Source organism: Xiphophorus maculatus, chromosome 12, assembly GCF_002775205.1.
Source record: "Xiphophorus maculatus strain JP 163 A chromosome 12, X_maculatus-5.0-male, whole genome shotgun sequence".
NCBI classification, from domain to species: Eukaryota; Metazoa; Chordata; class Actinopteri; order Cyprinodontiformes; family Poeciliidae; genus Xiphophorus; species Xiphophorus maculatus.
In genome coordinates, this window is record NC_036454.1 from 19031570 (window position 1) to 19046613 (window position 15044).

The window sequence follows — 15044 nt, forward strand, 5'->3', positions numbered from 1 at the left end:
ACCAACCGTGGACATGACGTTGGAGATGGCAGAGCCAAGGTACGCGCAGAAAAAAGCTGCAGAGGAGAAAAAGTCTTCAAATCCCCGTGATATAACAAGTGTGATTATCAGAACATATCAGAAATACCATATCTACGCTTGACTCGGTTTCTTACAGTTAAGTGACGCACCCACACCTTTTAGATGGAGGCTTTATCTTGGTGGCTATCTACTCACCACATGTGATGGCGAGCAGGTGCACCTGCCAGGTGAGAGCGTAAAACATCCCTCCTACAGCGATGCAGGCTAAGACGCAGTTGTATCCCCAGAGACCAAAGTAAATGTCCTCAAAAGGAGCTGATAAAGCCAGACCTGAGAGAAGGAAAAGAAATACGCAAAACTCAAAGAACCGGAAACAATAAGTCAAAAGAAAACAGCAGCAACTCAGAGTTCTGCTAAACTTTATATTTACCCTATATGTTCTACTGGATCAATTACAAGCATGGGGGTGGCAGCATCATGCTGTGTGGCTGCTCTCTGTTATGTCAAACTTTGTTTTATTTCAATCAATCAAGCAAGCAATCAATTTTATCCATGAAGCACCCTTCACGTTGGAGGCAGCTTGCTGGAAACACAAAATAACGGGTATTTCTGAACTGGGTTTGAACCGTCCAGCGTCACATTCTGTAAATTCCAGAGTTGTGAAGTAAACTGAAACTGGTGGGATCCTCCCTTTTGCGCCCTCTGTAAGAGGGCTGGTGGATATTAAAAGCAATGTACTTTCATCTTTTCTTCACTTCCCTGGACTAGCTGGGGGAGTCATTGCTCATATTCTTTGCTTTATTTCTTAATAAAATAATATTCAGAATGCATTTTGATTCGTTCTTGATTGACTCAGTGTTTCAGCTTAAGTAAGACTTATTTATTTCCTCAACATCTCCTTCAGCAGAAACTGGGAAGTTGATCGGCATTATTGGGAAGACAGATGGAAAAGTACAAGGAAGCCTTTTGGGGGAAGCTAAAGATTTGAGATTGGGATATTGTTGTCTTGATTCACAAGGACGCAAACATAATGTGTGGTTGATTGTTGCTGCATTAGCCTCAATAGAGACTTTGTTCGAATCCCTCACCTGACACCATTCCCACAGCAGATCCCAGGACAGCATGGACACAGGTGATGGGTGAAGAGATGAAGAGGGAGATGATGAAGATCCCTCCTGTCCAAGGGTTGTCGCAGCCATACACCTGTCCTATTCCCACTGGTATGGACCTGAACAGCTGAAAAGGAGAGAAAGAAAATATATTTTTCTAAAGCATTTTAAATGACAAACTTTGCCTTTAAAGATAAACACTTGAAAAGTACTCTGCAACATATACAGATACAGAGCAGAGAAAGAAACAGAGAAAAAAGGAGACTGCTGCTGACCTTTGCCACGTCGATTTCAGACCAGGTGATGTTGGGCAGCTCTGAGCGTGGCTGGATGAGGACTTGGGGGAAATGGTGGTTATAATGGCCTGTGGCGACCATGTGGAGACACACCAGGATGTTGAATGGCAGCGTGAACACCGGCAGATCCCAGCGGGTGTTAATAGATGCCAGGGCACTGGACACAATCGGGCTGAAATAAAGCAACCCAAAACATCCTTTGTTAAAAAGAATCAGGCTCATGAGGAACGTCTGTCTGCTGCAAACCACTTCAAATCTTTCTTCATCACTGAATGAAATAGGGTTATATATACAGTACAGCTGCATATGAGAAATGAAGAGACTGCTGAAGTTTTCTGAAATGAGAATATCTGCATAACAGTAATTACATTATAGAGTTTGTTGATTTCCCATATATCCACTCAATATTCTTGTTAATGAGGTCTGCTCAGGTGAGGACTTGAACCCAAAGCCAATGTGAATGATGGGTGGAGCGCATGCTAACACGAATGAAACCAGATGCAAAATCCAGGTTATTCCACCAAATGTTGATTCCTAAGTTAAACATTTTGATTGTTTTTTCAGCGATAGGTTGAAAATAAAAATGAAAAGTATTTGGATGTTTTAATATCTTGAAGTTGTCTTTTAATATTTCTCAGAGTTGTTTCAGAAAGTTGAAGCCTGCATGGACACGTCAATGCTTACCACATCATGGACATGAAGATGTTGGGCAGCAGAAGCCACCAGTACCAGTCGCCTGCATTGGAGAACACAGCCATCAGGAGACCCACCAGGATGCCGTTGTATCCATAAAGTCCTGCAGCTATTGCACTCCTGAAAGACAGTAATCCTAACTGATCACCACTGTTCATATTTTACTTTATGTCACTTAAGTACTTTTATTTATATTCCCACATAATGACTTATTCCAGATCAATTTTACTTTCTCACCTGCTTTGCTGCAAAATGAGAGCAGAAATTGTTGCAAAGAGTGTCCCCACGAAACCGTTGAGGGCCCACCAATAATTTTGCAGGATGAGGCCAGCAAAAATGACCAGGCCACTCAGAGGGTTGTTAACAAACATCACTTGTGCTGCTCCACGCAGAACCCAGTCCAGGAGCTGCAGCAAAAAAAACTGTTCTGAAAGGAGAAGCACAAACAAGTTCATTACCCCAATGAAAGGTTGGACAATTACAGATTTAGACTTGTAAATGTTTGTTAGTTGTATCTCAGTTTTTCTTATGACTAGATTATTATAACTTTCAGAGCAGTCTGTAGACCATTTTGTTCTTCAGCATTGCTCTGTTTTTTAAAGTTAAGGACTCTGTGTTAGGTTTGACTTACTCTCCATCCATTTTCCAAACACCTCCATGTCTCCTGAGAAATATGACAGCACCTTGAGGAAGTGGGTCCAGGCCCTGTGCAGGCTTGCTGGTCCTACAGGCCCTGATTGGCCCTCCACCCTGTCTTCCAGGGAGGGGTTGTTCTCAGGGCTAGCCATGAGAGGATGGAGCTCCTGGATTTAAATAATTGCACACATTGCTTCCGTCATACAAACCAGGATTATTAGTGAAATTAAAGAAAAACACAAACTTACAGTAAAGACTGGAGAAGAAGAGCTGACTGGAACAGGTGCAGAAGAGTAGCTGCTGATATTCTCCTGAATATCCTAAGTAAGAAAAATGACTTTTAATATTTGAGTACAAAACCATTAAAAGCTTTAAAACTAAATATTGTCAATTCAAATGCAAGTTATAGTTTCAAAGCAGAAATAAATTGCTTCATTATTTTATTTACTTCTGTCATACCCAACCTTTGTACTCATCAGGTAATGATTGATTTGTAAGGGAGTTTACACTCTGTGCAATGTAAAAATTGACTTTGGTAAATTTTTTACATTAAAGATTTTACTGAAAGCACAAATCAATTCATTCAAGCACCAGAACAAAGAGCCAATTGTTTTCTCTTATTTTCTTTTAATACTAGCTCTATTAAACAAATCATTTTATTTGTATTTCGATCATATCTAACTGTTTTGGTACACAATGCAAATTTCTGCAAGAATTTAAAAAATGCTCCTACCTTTGTGCAGTGTAATCCAGTCATATGTCCCAGAACAGGCTGAGGCTTCATGCACTGCCAGCTTCTCTGGAGCAGCACAACACAGAGCTACAACAGCTTTTATGCAGAAAAGACATGAGAGAAAAACTCCACCTCTATTTCACACCCACTCTTGGAAAAGTTATTATCTAAGTTCATTTACTTAAGAGTTTATTTGAAATGTTATGTTTTCATATTATTATTCTGTGTTGTTTACTTGGCTCCTTTCTTTTCTGGTACATTATTAAGTGTTTTTTTTTTTATGTTTGCCTGGAGGTTAGAAACATTTACACATTTCTGTGTTAACAGCTTCCTGATGAAGCTAATTTGTAACGGTCAGCCTTGTGCCCTGGTAAGGGCATGTCCACAGAAGGTTCCAGAACATCCTATGGTAGAGGTCTCTGATAAATTGTTTGTGTGACTGTGTGAAAAAGCCCAACCTCTTTCCTTGTAATCATAATAAAAGGCAGTTGGGGACTGAGAGTTGACTCCAGACAGTGTTTGACAGCGGTTCTCTACGTCTGGCTCTGCTCCCCTCTTCTGCAGAAAAGCAATTTATGTCTCTGGTTGATTCCTTGCAGGTCAGGAACTAAAATAGACCCAACACCCACCACGTTTTTTTTTCGTGCTCATCAATGACAGGAGAAGATAACCTTTCACTGTTTGTTAATCTCTGACGACATATAATCTTCTAATTTCAAAAAATATTTTTTTCTGACTTCTTTTACTGTGAGCAAGGTGATTATGAATGTATGGCAAATTGCTACCAGTATAGCAGAGCTGTAAAATGTAACCAGATGAAACAGATTTATTTTTTGCAAAGCAAATTAATACATATTTAAAGTTTCTATTTAACTAACAAATATTACAACATTTCCTGAGGTATACGTCACTAAGTCCTTCTCTACTATTTATCTACATAATTTTACTCAAGAACTCCAAAATACTCTATATTCAGAAAACTCACCTAATCAAGTCTCTTTTTTAAATAAATGAAAACAAATTAAATAAAATTCATGAAGACTTATGCCTGGCATATTATAACACAAGACAGACAGTTAACTGAGTGAGACTTCTGGTGTGATTAAAAGAGGAATGAAGTAGAAACAGGTCCAGTGAAATACATCATACGTCTCTAGATCTTTCCAGGAATATTTTTAGAAAGCTGTTCCTCATGAGCAGCAGGCAAGCATTTGATGTTTTTTATTGTGCAAATTAGAATGAAAAGTATTACTGATAAGATTAATTTAATCAACTATATAAATAGAGATCACTATACTAAGGACTGTGAGAATCTGTTTATTTCTAGAATGTGTGCCTTTTAGTAATGTCTGCAGGAGGACATAAGCATGCCAAAGTGGGAGGAGAGGCCAGCCACTCCCGGAGAGCTGGCCTGACAGAGAAACACCCAATCTATCTTATTCTTCCATGTATCCCATACTGCCAGAGTTGTATTTTCTGCAACAAGATATACGTTTCTTTATAGTTATTTTCTAATTTGATACATAAAATGTATCATTTTTGGCTCTCTGGACTTGAGTCCTTCTATAATCATGACAGTAACGGCATTAAATTAATCTTTTCTCCCAAAGAAATTCCATGTTCGAAAACTTTGAATGAGTTTGTATGGTTCTCAGTCCACATCTGCCACAGGTTGCATTGTAGACTCCCCTGATATTCCTCCATGCAGGTTGTGGGACAACATGGAAGAGGTTTCCTGAATCCACCAGACCAAGAAACACCAAGTACAGTGAGCTCCTCCCCAGACTCCATTAAATCTATTATCGTACAAATAATCCAGCTTCTGCAAAGACAACCCAAAATGCCAGTTACTCAATTTACTTGAGTAACTTTTAGAAGTGTATTACTGTAATGTTCTTTTTGCTTTAACTTGTGTAATTTTATTATGGAGTATCACTATTCTTAAGTAAAATATCTGGATACTCTACCCACTTTCCAGTTTTTGTTAAAATTTTATATGAAAAGAAATTTATTTTTAAAATAATATATTTTGCCTGCTTTTGTTTTGTAATTGTTATATGAATTGTTTTCTTTTTGGTCCTTGAAATACCCAAATATTCACATAATTTAATATTTTGGGCTGACTGGTGATGTCATTTTTAAACATTTAATAATTGTTTTGAGCATTTTAAAGTTTGTTTGGTGTTTTTTAATGACCTGTTACACTTGAGTAATTTCTTGGATGGCTATATATTTTTTTACTTTTACTTTTATTTGAGTAAAATACGTTAAAGTAGAACCACTCTTCCTTGAGTAATTGTTTTGGGTACTCTACCCCCTCTGTAAAATGCACGGATATTTGAAGAAAAGTTGCCACACGCTGTGTTTTCCAACAAACTATGTTCCATTGCTTTGATGCAAAGAAGAAGAAAAAATCCTGATACAAAACTGTTGGTTGGTCAAACTGAGACTGACATTTTGCAGAGAGACACAGCTACTCTGTGTGCACAATTATTAGTCAAGTCTTATTTTTGAGGATTATATTTATGCTGCCTAATTATCCGCCGCGCACTCCCGCCCAGTTGGTGGCGGTAGTGCGCCCATAAACTGGTCTGACAGTAGCCGGAAGAAGGCGATGAACGACAATAACAACAACTATGGCGGCTGCGGGACGACTCTGTACCCCAGGTGTCCACTCGGACATTTCCATTTCCCGTGTGGACAGCAAAGTTGTTTTGGAGCCACTTATCTGAAACCGCCGACAGGGCTGCTGCTTCCGCTGAAGAAGGCGATGGAGACACGCAGCCCAGCTGAGTTTCCAGGCCGACCCAGTCCCGAAGCAATGCGGTGAGTCGCTGGCTAACTAGTTAGCGATGTTGAATGGTTGATATGGGCCAGAAAAGAAAAGGTTTGCATAGAAAACTTTAATAAGTACACCGCTTTGAACTCAATCACTTTTTTGAGATTGTGTTCAAATTGTCATGAATGATCATCTTATGCATGAGTCCATCACAAAATGTTCACACCGGACTTATGAAAGCAGTTTTACAGCTTAACTTTTTTTTTCCTTCTTCAAATCGCTGTCCATAAAGGTAATGTTCACTTCTAAATGATTAATTCACTATCTAATAAACAAAATGTTGAAGCAGTAGTGTACAAGAATTGTAGATTACTGAAAAGTTGTTGAAAGCAATTCATTTAAGAACATTTTAAACTTCACACTTCTCAAGATAAAATAAATGAAATAACGTAAAATCTTAGTGCAAATGTTTTAAGGATTAAACCGTTTTGAATATCTTAAACTAAATATTTCATTACAACTAAGCCAATTTTCTTAGCAAGAATTAATTCTGACTGGATATCATTGAGGGGAAGTTTTTCATTTTCAATATTGTTGGCAACATTAAACTAGATTATCATCCTGGCCTCATGTGATGATCCATCGTGTTAAAAAGTGAAGGTCTGTCAAGAACAGATCACCTGCTGCTGTGGTATGAGACACACAAACCACATAACTAAGTGTTTTAAAAGAAAGGAATAACTTGTCCTTCACATTTAAAATAAAGCCCAGGTGAAGAACTATAATCCACTAGCATGAGTTTATAGCATTAGAAGATGTTTGCTATAAATGGATATCTGATACTTCTGATTTTTATTTCTAAAGATGCAGTCATGTATGTATTCATTGCTTACTTGACATTTTGAAGATTCAGTGGCTTCCAAATCATCCCTTTTTTCTATGAAATAAGAACTATGTTTTTGTTACAGTCACATTAATTATTACTTTTTATTCTTTCGCTTGTCCAGACCTCCCTCAACCCAGTGCCTGAAAATAAAGTGAACTTCTCACTGATTACCAGTTCTACAACCAGACAAGAAACTCCCAAAACAGACCAGGACTTCAGCAAAATATGGAGAACCACTGCAAAGCACAACCTGCATGGGCAAAAGAAGAAAAGGAAATATTAGAATCTCTACAAGTGAAAGAAAATTGTGGAGAACCGGTGCCTCTTTTCATTAAAGAGGAGCTAAAAAAACTAGGTTCACAAATAAAGAATGAACAAGAAGAAATAGAACTTCAACAGGTAAAAGAGGAACCAGACCCTTTGCAGATAAAGGCCAAACAAGAAGAAATAAAACTTCAGCCAATGAAGGAGGAGAGAGCAGAGCCCGAACCTCCACAGATAAAAGATGAACAGGAGGAACTCAGTATAGCTTTAAAGAAAGAGCGGCTAGAACTAAAACAGCTGACTGATGCCTGTACAGTGAATACCACTTATGAGGAAAGGGACCTCTGGGAACCAGATTCAAACAGGGAGCTTCTTCTCGAGATATCTTTAGAACCTGAGGACAAAAATCATGAAATGGGCAATGATGAAGAACTGAATCAAAGTGAGAGGTGTCAGAAAACCATACATCAAGATGACAATGTAAACAATCCAAACACAAAACGATTGACGAAAACACACATGAATGATAATTTGTCTTCTTGTAAAGTATGTGGTAAGTTATTTGCACGGTCTTATTTGACAGAACACATGAGAATTCACACAGGTGAGAGACTTTTCTCATGTGCTACCTGTGGAAAAAATTTTATTACTGGAAGTAAGTTAAAAATTCACATTAGAACTCACACAGGTGAGAGGCCTTTCTCATGTTTGACTTGCGGAAAAAGTTTTAGTGATAGAGGAAATTTGTCAAAGCACATGAAAACTCATTCAGATGAGAGGCCATTCTCATGTTTGACTTGTGGAAAAGGCTTCACTAATAAGGGAAATTTATTTCAGCATGCAAGAACTCATACAGGTGAGAAGCCTTTCTCATGTTTGACCTGTGGAAAAGGTTTTGCCCAGCAAATTCATCTGAATGACCACATGAGAGTTCATACAGGTGAGAAGCCTTTCTCATGTACAAAATGTGGAAAACGTTTCAGTGAAAGAGGAAATTTATTTCAGCACATGAGAACACATTCAAGTGAGAAGCCTTTCGTGTGTTTGACTTGTGGAAAAAGTTTTACCCAGCAAATTCACTTAAGTGATCACATAAAGATTCACACTGGTGAGAAGCCTTTCTCATGTTTGAGCTGTGGAAAAAGTTTTCGTCGTAGTAGTCATTTGACTGTTCATATGAAAACTCATCCAGGTGAGAATTTATAAGTCATAAGATTTATTTTTAACAAAGGAAGTACCAGATGTGAAGTATTTCATATGAAACCTGCCTTCTTTGGATTTAGGCTTTAGCCAATAGTTGCTGGTTTTCTCTAACATATCAAAATGTTAGACTTTTGATCTGGTCCACTCAAACAAACATGACCTCTAGGGTTTGTGTTTAAAATTAAAATTGAATAAAAATTTAGGAAATGGTTATTTTGGCTATACAACTTGATGTTATCTTTTTTTACATTTAGAATGTAGTTAAAGTATTTTTGATAAAACTAGTTTTATTGAAAATACAGCATCTTAGTAGATGCTCAGAATAGTTGTTATGGTTCACACTTCAACTTCTGATTGGTTGAGCAGTATCTCTTGATAACTTGGTACTGTATAGTGCATTATTTGAGTGATCTAAGTCCATAATCCCAGTTGCACTTTAGAAACCATCAAGAGCGTTTTGCCTCAAAAGGTCAGAGAAGACTTACCAGATTTCAAAGACTTAATTGAATTAGTTGATTTGTGTGACCTGTCCTTCCAGCCAAGTGAGACATACATGGGAGAACAGAATGTGAACAGATAAGTAAACAGCTATATTTGTATCTGGTGGTTCTGGTTGTGTCTGGGTTTTTTTTTTGTTGTTTTGGTTTTTTGCTGTTTGTAATTTTTTTTTATCAAAACAGGTCTCTCATGAACATTGGATCTCAACTGGACAACCTGTATAAATAAATGCCAAATTAATAAAAATAATAAAGCAGGTAATGGAGCACAGAGCTATGTCTAGACTTTGATCTTCTCTTTCTCATTGGTTTGTAGATTAGTTTTTCTACATTTGTTAGCAATTTTTGTTTTTTTTATTAAATTATTAGGGAATAGGTATTAGTTTAGAAATGTATTTATTTTTTAGTTCTAACAGGAAGTAACTCTTGTTGAATTTTCTCCAAAAATAAACGGTCAGTGTTAGTGTTGATTAAAAAAATGTAAAGGTGATAAATCTTCTGATTCTTCTTTAATATGATTAGGATCACCTACAAGAAACTTAAGCACATCATCTAAGAAAATTATTTTTTGTATGGTATTACTACTATTGTTATTTTAAATCTTTTTTTATATATATATATATTGTCTTATCACTTGAACCTTTGTTTAAACCTATATATTTATTGCTGCTGTTACACTTGATTTTCTCCTTTCTGGGCAATAATGACTGTCTTTTAAAAGGACCAAGTTTATAGAAGTTATTATGTATGAAAAAATAATATTTGGTTTCAGAAATGTATCTTGGTGGCAGCTATCTGCAAATAAATGGCTGCAAAATAAAGAACCCCTCGTGCTCATTCCTCAACGTGGACGGAGTTGCTCTTTCCTGGTGGTGCTTTTATACCCACATATCATTTGGTGTAACTTTGTGGTTTTCATCATCAAAGTCAGAACATCTCGCACAGACGTTTCATGCTGAGCCATTCCTGAACTTTTATTTATCAAGTAAAGCTATTCTTTCCTCGATGTGCCCAATTGACCAGGAGTAAAACTCAGTTCTCCTGTCCAGTAGGTGGCGACAAAGAACCAAGACGTTGTCTCGGTCCGTCAGCAGTCTCCCCCGTTGTGTCTCTCCAGCGACAAATGTCTTTATCTCAGTCTCTGATAAACTTTATCAAGGAGCGACTGACCGCTGCTGCTGAAGACATATTCACAGAGTTTGATAAAACCATCGTGCAGTACGAGGAACAGCTGGATCGTCAGTGGAAACTGCTAGAAATCTGCTGGAAACCCAGAATAGAGCTGCAGAGGATAGGTATGAGCCGCCAGAGGAACTAATGTTGCTTTACTGATCATAGAAATGCACGAAAGTCTGATAGCTGGTGTTTTCTATTGACTTGATGTTTTTAAAGGATAGGTGGCTAAGGTGGCATCGGTGTCTGATCAGAGTACTGCCAATTAAGTAAGCGATTCAAAAAAAAAAAAAAACGTTTCCTATTACTTTTAGGTGCATGAAATACTTCTTGAACTTACACTAAGCAAAGATATTTTAAAAGTACTTACAGAGGAGACCTCTCTGAACTGACACCAATTTTACTCATGGTTGCAGAAAACGCCAATTATGATACCAGGTGACTTTCTCCAATGAATGAAGTCAAGCTGGTCACTATCCTACCAAGTTTTAAATAATTGCAGACTTCACAGATGTGAGCTCAATCTTCGTTGAATAATTTTACGCAATGAAATATATTTTTCACTTATAAACAGTACAAAAGGTTTGGAAATCTGCAGAGTATTTCTGTTTACAGTAGAGCAGCTAAATGATGAGATGGTTTCTTTTGCCCACTCTAATAGTTCATTTTTACTACATAAACTCATCAGGTTACGACAGTTCAAAGATACATCATAGATGCCAAAGGGTAATTAAATACTTGGCTTTAAAGCTCAAATCCCAAAAGATGGCTTGTGTTACTCTGACAATATTCAATTGGAGAGAAGTCTGGATTTCATCAGCTGTGAAAAGATCCATTGTCTAATCTCAACAGAAATAATTCCCCTTTTATATGCGTCAGTAAAATTGTCTTCTTCAGTCAAACAAGAAGACTCCAGTTCAGGAATCTGAGAGAGATCACATTGTATTACAGAACATACTGTTTATAAGTAAAGAGCCCATTTGACTAACGCTTCTCATGTTTATTTCTGCAAATGGACCTGTATTTGATTATACATAAATTTGAGGGATCAACAGTTTCCAAAAATATTTTCAATTGCATTAAGTCGTCAAAGCGAAGTGGTGTTTTTAATGGTCACATTAATAATCCGTTTTGCCTTTTTGTCCATCCTGATTTTCCACAGTGTCTCAATGACCAACACTTCTGTAATTAGGAGAGACACTCCGGTTTGGACCAAGAAAAACTACGACTTCAGCACATGAATAAGTTTCAAAGTGAACAAGAAAGTTTGGTAAACATCAACTACAAGAGGGAAGTAGAGCCAGAAGACAACCAGAATAAAGTGGAAGGTCTGGAAAAAAAACAGAACAAGATGAACAAAGATCCTCTTGCATCAGGAACTTTGCATCAGCCTGGAGAACAAGGAGCTTGAACTGAAGCAAGGGAATTCCTTTATGGTGAATCCTACTTATGTTGCATGTGGAACCAGAACCAAACAGGAGACGACCCCTTGTTCAGATCTACTGTGTATATCAAATAGTCCTGGAATCCCATAGAAATACAGGGCTGGAGCAAAAATAAGATGCCTCAGAACGCGAAAGGTCCTGGTGAACATGTTGATGATGCTGAAGTAAAAAAACAAAAGAAAGCAAACGTGAGAGTAGAGTTCTCTCTGTAGTTCATAAACTGTCAATATTAAAAAAAATAGTATTGAAAAGCTAATTTTAGGAACTTTATCACAAAACATTATATGGATCAATTACACACAGACGGATGTTTGAAAGCCTTTATTTCTGTTAATTATGATTTTCCACTTACAGCTTATAAAAGCATGGCATTTAAAATTAGAATATTACATCAGATCAATAAGAAAGTAATCCAAAAAATTTGGGCTTATGGAAAAGTATATTTAAAACCTGCTTAAAGGTTATTTTCAAAAATACTTTTAATCTGACAACAGGCCTCCTCTGAATAAATATTCTAATTTATTAAATAGTACAGTAGTTTTCTGATACTGGGATTATCACAAAACTAAACCAGCTCACCTCTGTGAATTTTCATATGAACAGTTAAATTACTTTTTTGACAAAAACGTTTTCCACAGGTTCTACATGAGAAAGGCTTCTCACCTGTGTGAATCCTGCTGTGGTGAAATAGACTTCCTCTTTCGCTAAAACTTTGTCCACACGTCAGACATGAGAACGGCTTCTCCCCAGTGTGAGTTCTCATGTGACCAGACAAACTACTACTTTGAGAGAAACTTTTGCCACAGGTCGAACATGAGAAGGGCTTCTCGCCTGTGTGAGTTCTAATGTGACGAGTCAAATGGATTTGCTGAACAAAACTTTTACCACAAACCAAACATGAGAAGGATTTCTCACCTGTATGGGTTCTTATGTGCTTAGTTAAGTTTCCCCGTTCACTGAAACGTTTTCCACAAGTCAAACATGAAAAAGGCTTCTCACCTGTGTGAGTTCGTATGTGCTGATTCAAGTAATTCCGAGCAAAAAGCCTACCACACACTTTACAGGGAGACAGATTATTATTAATGTGTGTTTTCTTCTGAGTTTTTACTGTTTGATACCCTACATTGTCACTGTGACCTCTGATTTTCTGACGCCTCTTAATTAGCTTCAGTTCTTCATTTCTACTGGATCCTGAGTCTTCATTTTTATTTTCACTCATTTCCTGGATTTGGTTGTGGGCAAAAAGTTGGTCGGAGTTTGGATCTGGTTCCCAGCAGTCTCCTTCTTCATAAGTTGGATTCACTATGATGGCATCAATCTCTTGTTTTTGTTCTAGCTGCTCTTTAGTCACGCTGATGAAGACTTCCTCCTGTTCATCCTTGACTCTTGGTGGTTGTGTTTCTTGCTGTCCTTTTGTATAAAAACATTCTTGTTCCCCATGGCTCTTTTGCAGCTGCAGAGGTTCTAGCTCTTCTGGTTCATCTTTTATCTGTGATACTTCAACATTTCTCTGCTTCTCTAGCATTTGCTCCTTTTCTAGTCTTTCTAGTCTCTCTTTACTTCGCTGAGGTTCTGGATTATTTTGTTGCAAACCGGGACTCCTCTCCTGGTGGTAAGTGAGAACCTCCTCTTCCTGTGGGAAGCCTGAGGGAAGAGAAAGAGCAGAAGAAAAATACAAAGGTGTGATTATCCTAAATACAAAAAAAAAAAAAAAGTTTTATAGGCAATAAAAGCCTCTCTAATCTCAAGGACGTATTTGAAATAAGTATTATTACAACATTATACATTCTAAATATTGATGACCCCTTCATTCTTTACAGTATTTTCACCACATTTTGATGCTCACAGTAGCACAGAAAAGCAAGGTTATATGGAAACCCAGTGTATCAAAGTGGTAAAGTTTCAAAGCAGTTTCTGAAGGAAAATGGTGACTTCCTATTATGTAAGCACATGCAATTTCCATAATGCTTTTGTCTAAATATTCTATTGGCTCTGTTTAATCACCTGTTAAAATTGGTCTTGGGTAAAATGACCTACTGATTGTATTTTATCAGGTGTTAAATGAGCCAGGTTCTTCTGGAGGTGTTTTCATCTTAACGGGGAGTTTTCCTTTCCACTGTCACCACATGCCTGCTCAGCATGAGGGATTGACGCAAACTTAACATCGTGTGATCCAATGTTTACTGTCGTTTATCGTTTATTTAGCTTTCGCCGTATTTTGATCAGGCATCGAAGTAAGCATTAACCCTTTAAGAGCCGCAGCAGTCAACCTGAAACAGCTTCAACCAGACTTTGTGGTCAGTAAAACGACATGAATTTCTCTGGTGGCTCATACCTATTCTATGCAGGTTCATTTGGGGTTTCCAGCAGATTTCCAGCAGTCTCCGCTGACGATCCAGCTCTTCCTCATACTGGACGATGGTTTTATCAAACTGTATGAAAATTTCTTCAGCAGCAGCGCTCAGTCGCTCTCTAACAAAGTCTCTCAAAGACTGGGATAAAGACATTGTTGCTGCAGAGGCACAAATATTCATCTTACACCCCTAAACATAGCTAACTCTGCTAACAGACCCCATACGATCTGCTTCCTGGTTTAACGGAGACTCGAAAGAGACGTCTTTGCTCATCATCGCCACCTGCTGGAGGAAAATATATCTCATAACTGAGCAGAAATACAGAAAATATGAAAAGCGTAATCCATTTATTTTACTTTGCATGTTTAATATATCACCAGATAAATAATTTCTTATCCTGATAAATGATACCGAGTGTCTCTCCTTTCTTCTGTGGCTATTCTTATTTATTAGGTTTTTTTTTTGTTTTTTTTTACCAGTTATTTGTTATTTCTTATATTGTGTGTGAATTGTGAGAGTTATTTTTTGTTTTTAAGCATATGCACTGACTGATGGCACTTTTTAAATTTCGTTGTTCTTGTGACAATGACAGTAAAGACTTATCTTTTAAACTTGTATTTGCTTTCAGAAGATAAACCTTTTGACACTGACAACCTCAGAGAACGAATCAAACTTTATTCTGTTGTTTGCGACAAAATACGAAATAGAATAATGGTTAGATAATAAATTTATTAAGGTAAATTGATGCAAATTTATTTTTTGTAGTTAATTTAAAGTTCAAGGAATACATTAAGGAGCCCCATGAAGATACATGACAAGTGCAATTTTAACTTTTCACTAGATGTCAGTTTCTTTCTGCTCTTTCTCCACAGACTATTCAGTATGTCTCTTTATACTTAAATTAGGTGGTAAATTACATTTTTTCCCTGCTGCTCTTATCAAAACTTGAAATTTT

General features: G+C 37.3%; 3 protein-coding genes across 3 annotated transcripts in view; 1 reads left to right on the plus strand and 2 right to left on the minus strand.

Moving 5' to 3' along the window:
- LOC102225543 (urea transporter 2-like) overlaps positions 1–3579 on the minus strand; it is a 14089-nt gene extending 10510 nt beyond the window's left edge. Inside the window, exons 1-9 of the mRNA XM_005804053.2 lie at positions 3489–3579; positions 3004–3075; positions 2751–2922; positions 2357–2546; positions 2111–2239; positions 1406–1598; positions 1110–1257; positions 217–351; positions 7–56 (exon numbers count right to left, since the gene is read on the minus strand). Coding sequence (XP_005804110.2) covers positions 7–56; positions 217–351; positions 1110–1257; positions 1406–1598; positions 2111–2239; positions 2357–2546; positions 2751–2922; positions 3004–3075; positions 3489–3539 — 1140 coding nt within the window. The 5' untranslated portion in view covers positions 3540–3579. The remainder of the gene's footprint in view (positions 1–6; positions 57–216; positions 352–1109; positions 1258–1405; positions 1599–2110; positions 2240–2356; positions 2547–2750; positions 2923–3003; positions 3076–3488) is intronic.
- Positions 3580–6102: 2523 nt separating this feature from the next.
- On the plus strand, positions 6103–9941 carry LOC102225282 (oocyte zinc finger protein XlCOF6.1-like). Its single transcript, XM_014470601.2, has 2 exons — positions 6103–6314; positions 7275–9941. The coding sequence occupies exon 2, from the start codon at positions 7379–7381 to the stop codon at positions 8621–8623; it is 1245 nt and encodes a 414-aa protein (XP_014326087.1). The 5' UTR covers positions 6103–6314; positions 7275–7378; the 3' UTR covers positions 8624–9941.
- Positions 9942–10963: 1022 nt separating this feature from the next.
- On the minus strand, positions 10964–14363 carry LOC111610287 (zinc finger protein 771-like). Its single transcript, XM_023343380.1, has 2 exons — positions 14071–14363; positions 10964–13379 (listed from the first exon to the last, which is right to left on the minus strand). The coding sequence occupies exons 1-2, from the start codon at positions 14267–14269 to the stop codon at positions 12301–12303; spliced, it is 1278 nt and encodes a 425-aa protein (XP_023199148.1). The 5' UTR covers positions 14270–14363; the 3' UTR covers positions 10964–12300.
- Positions 14364–15044: the final 681 nt, after the last annotated feature.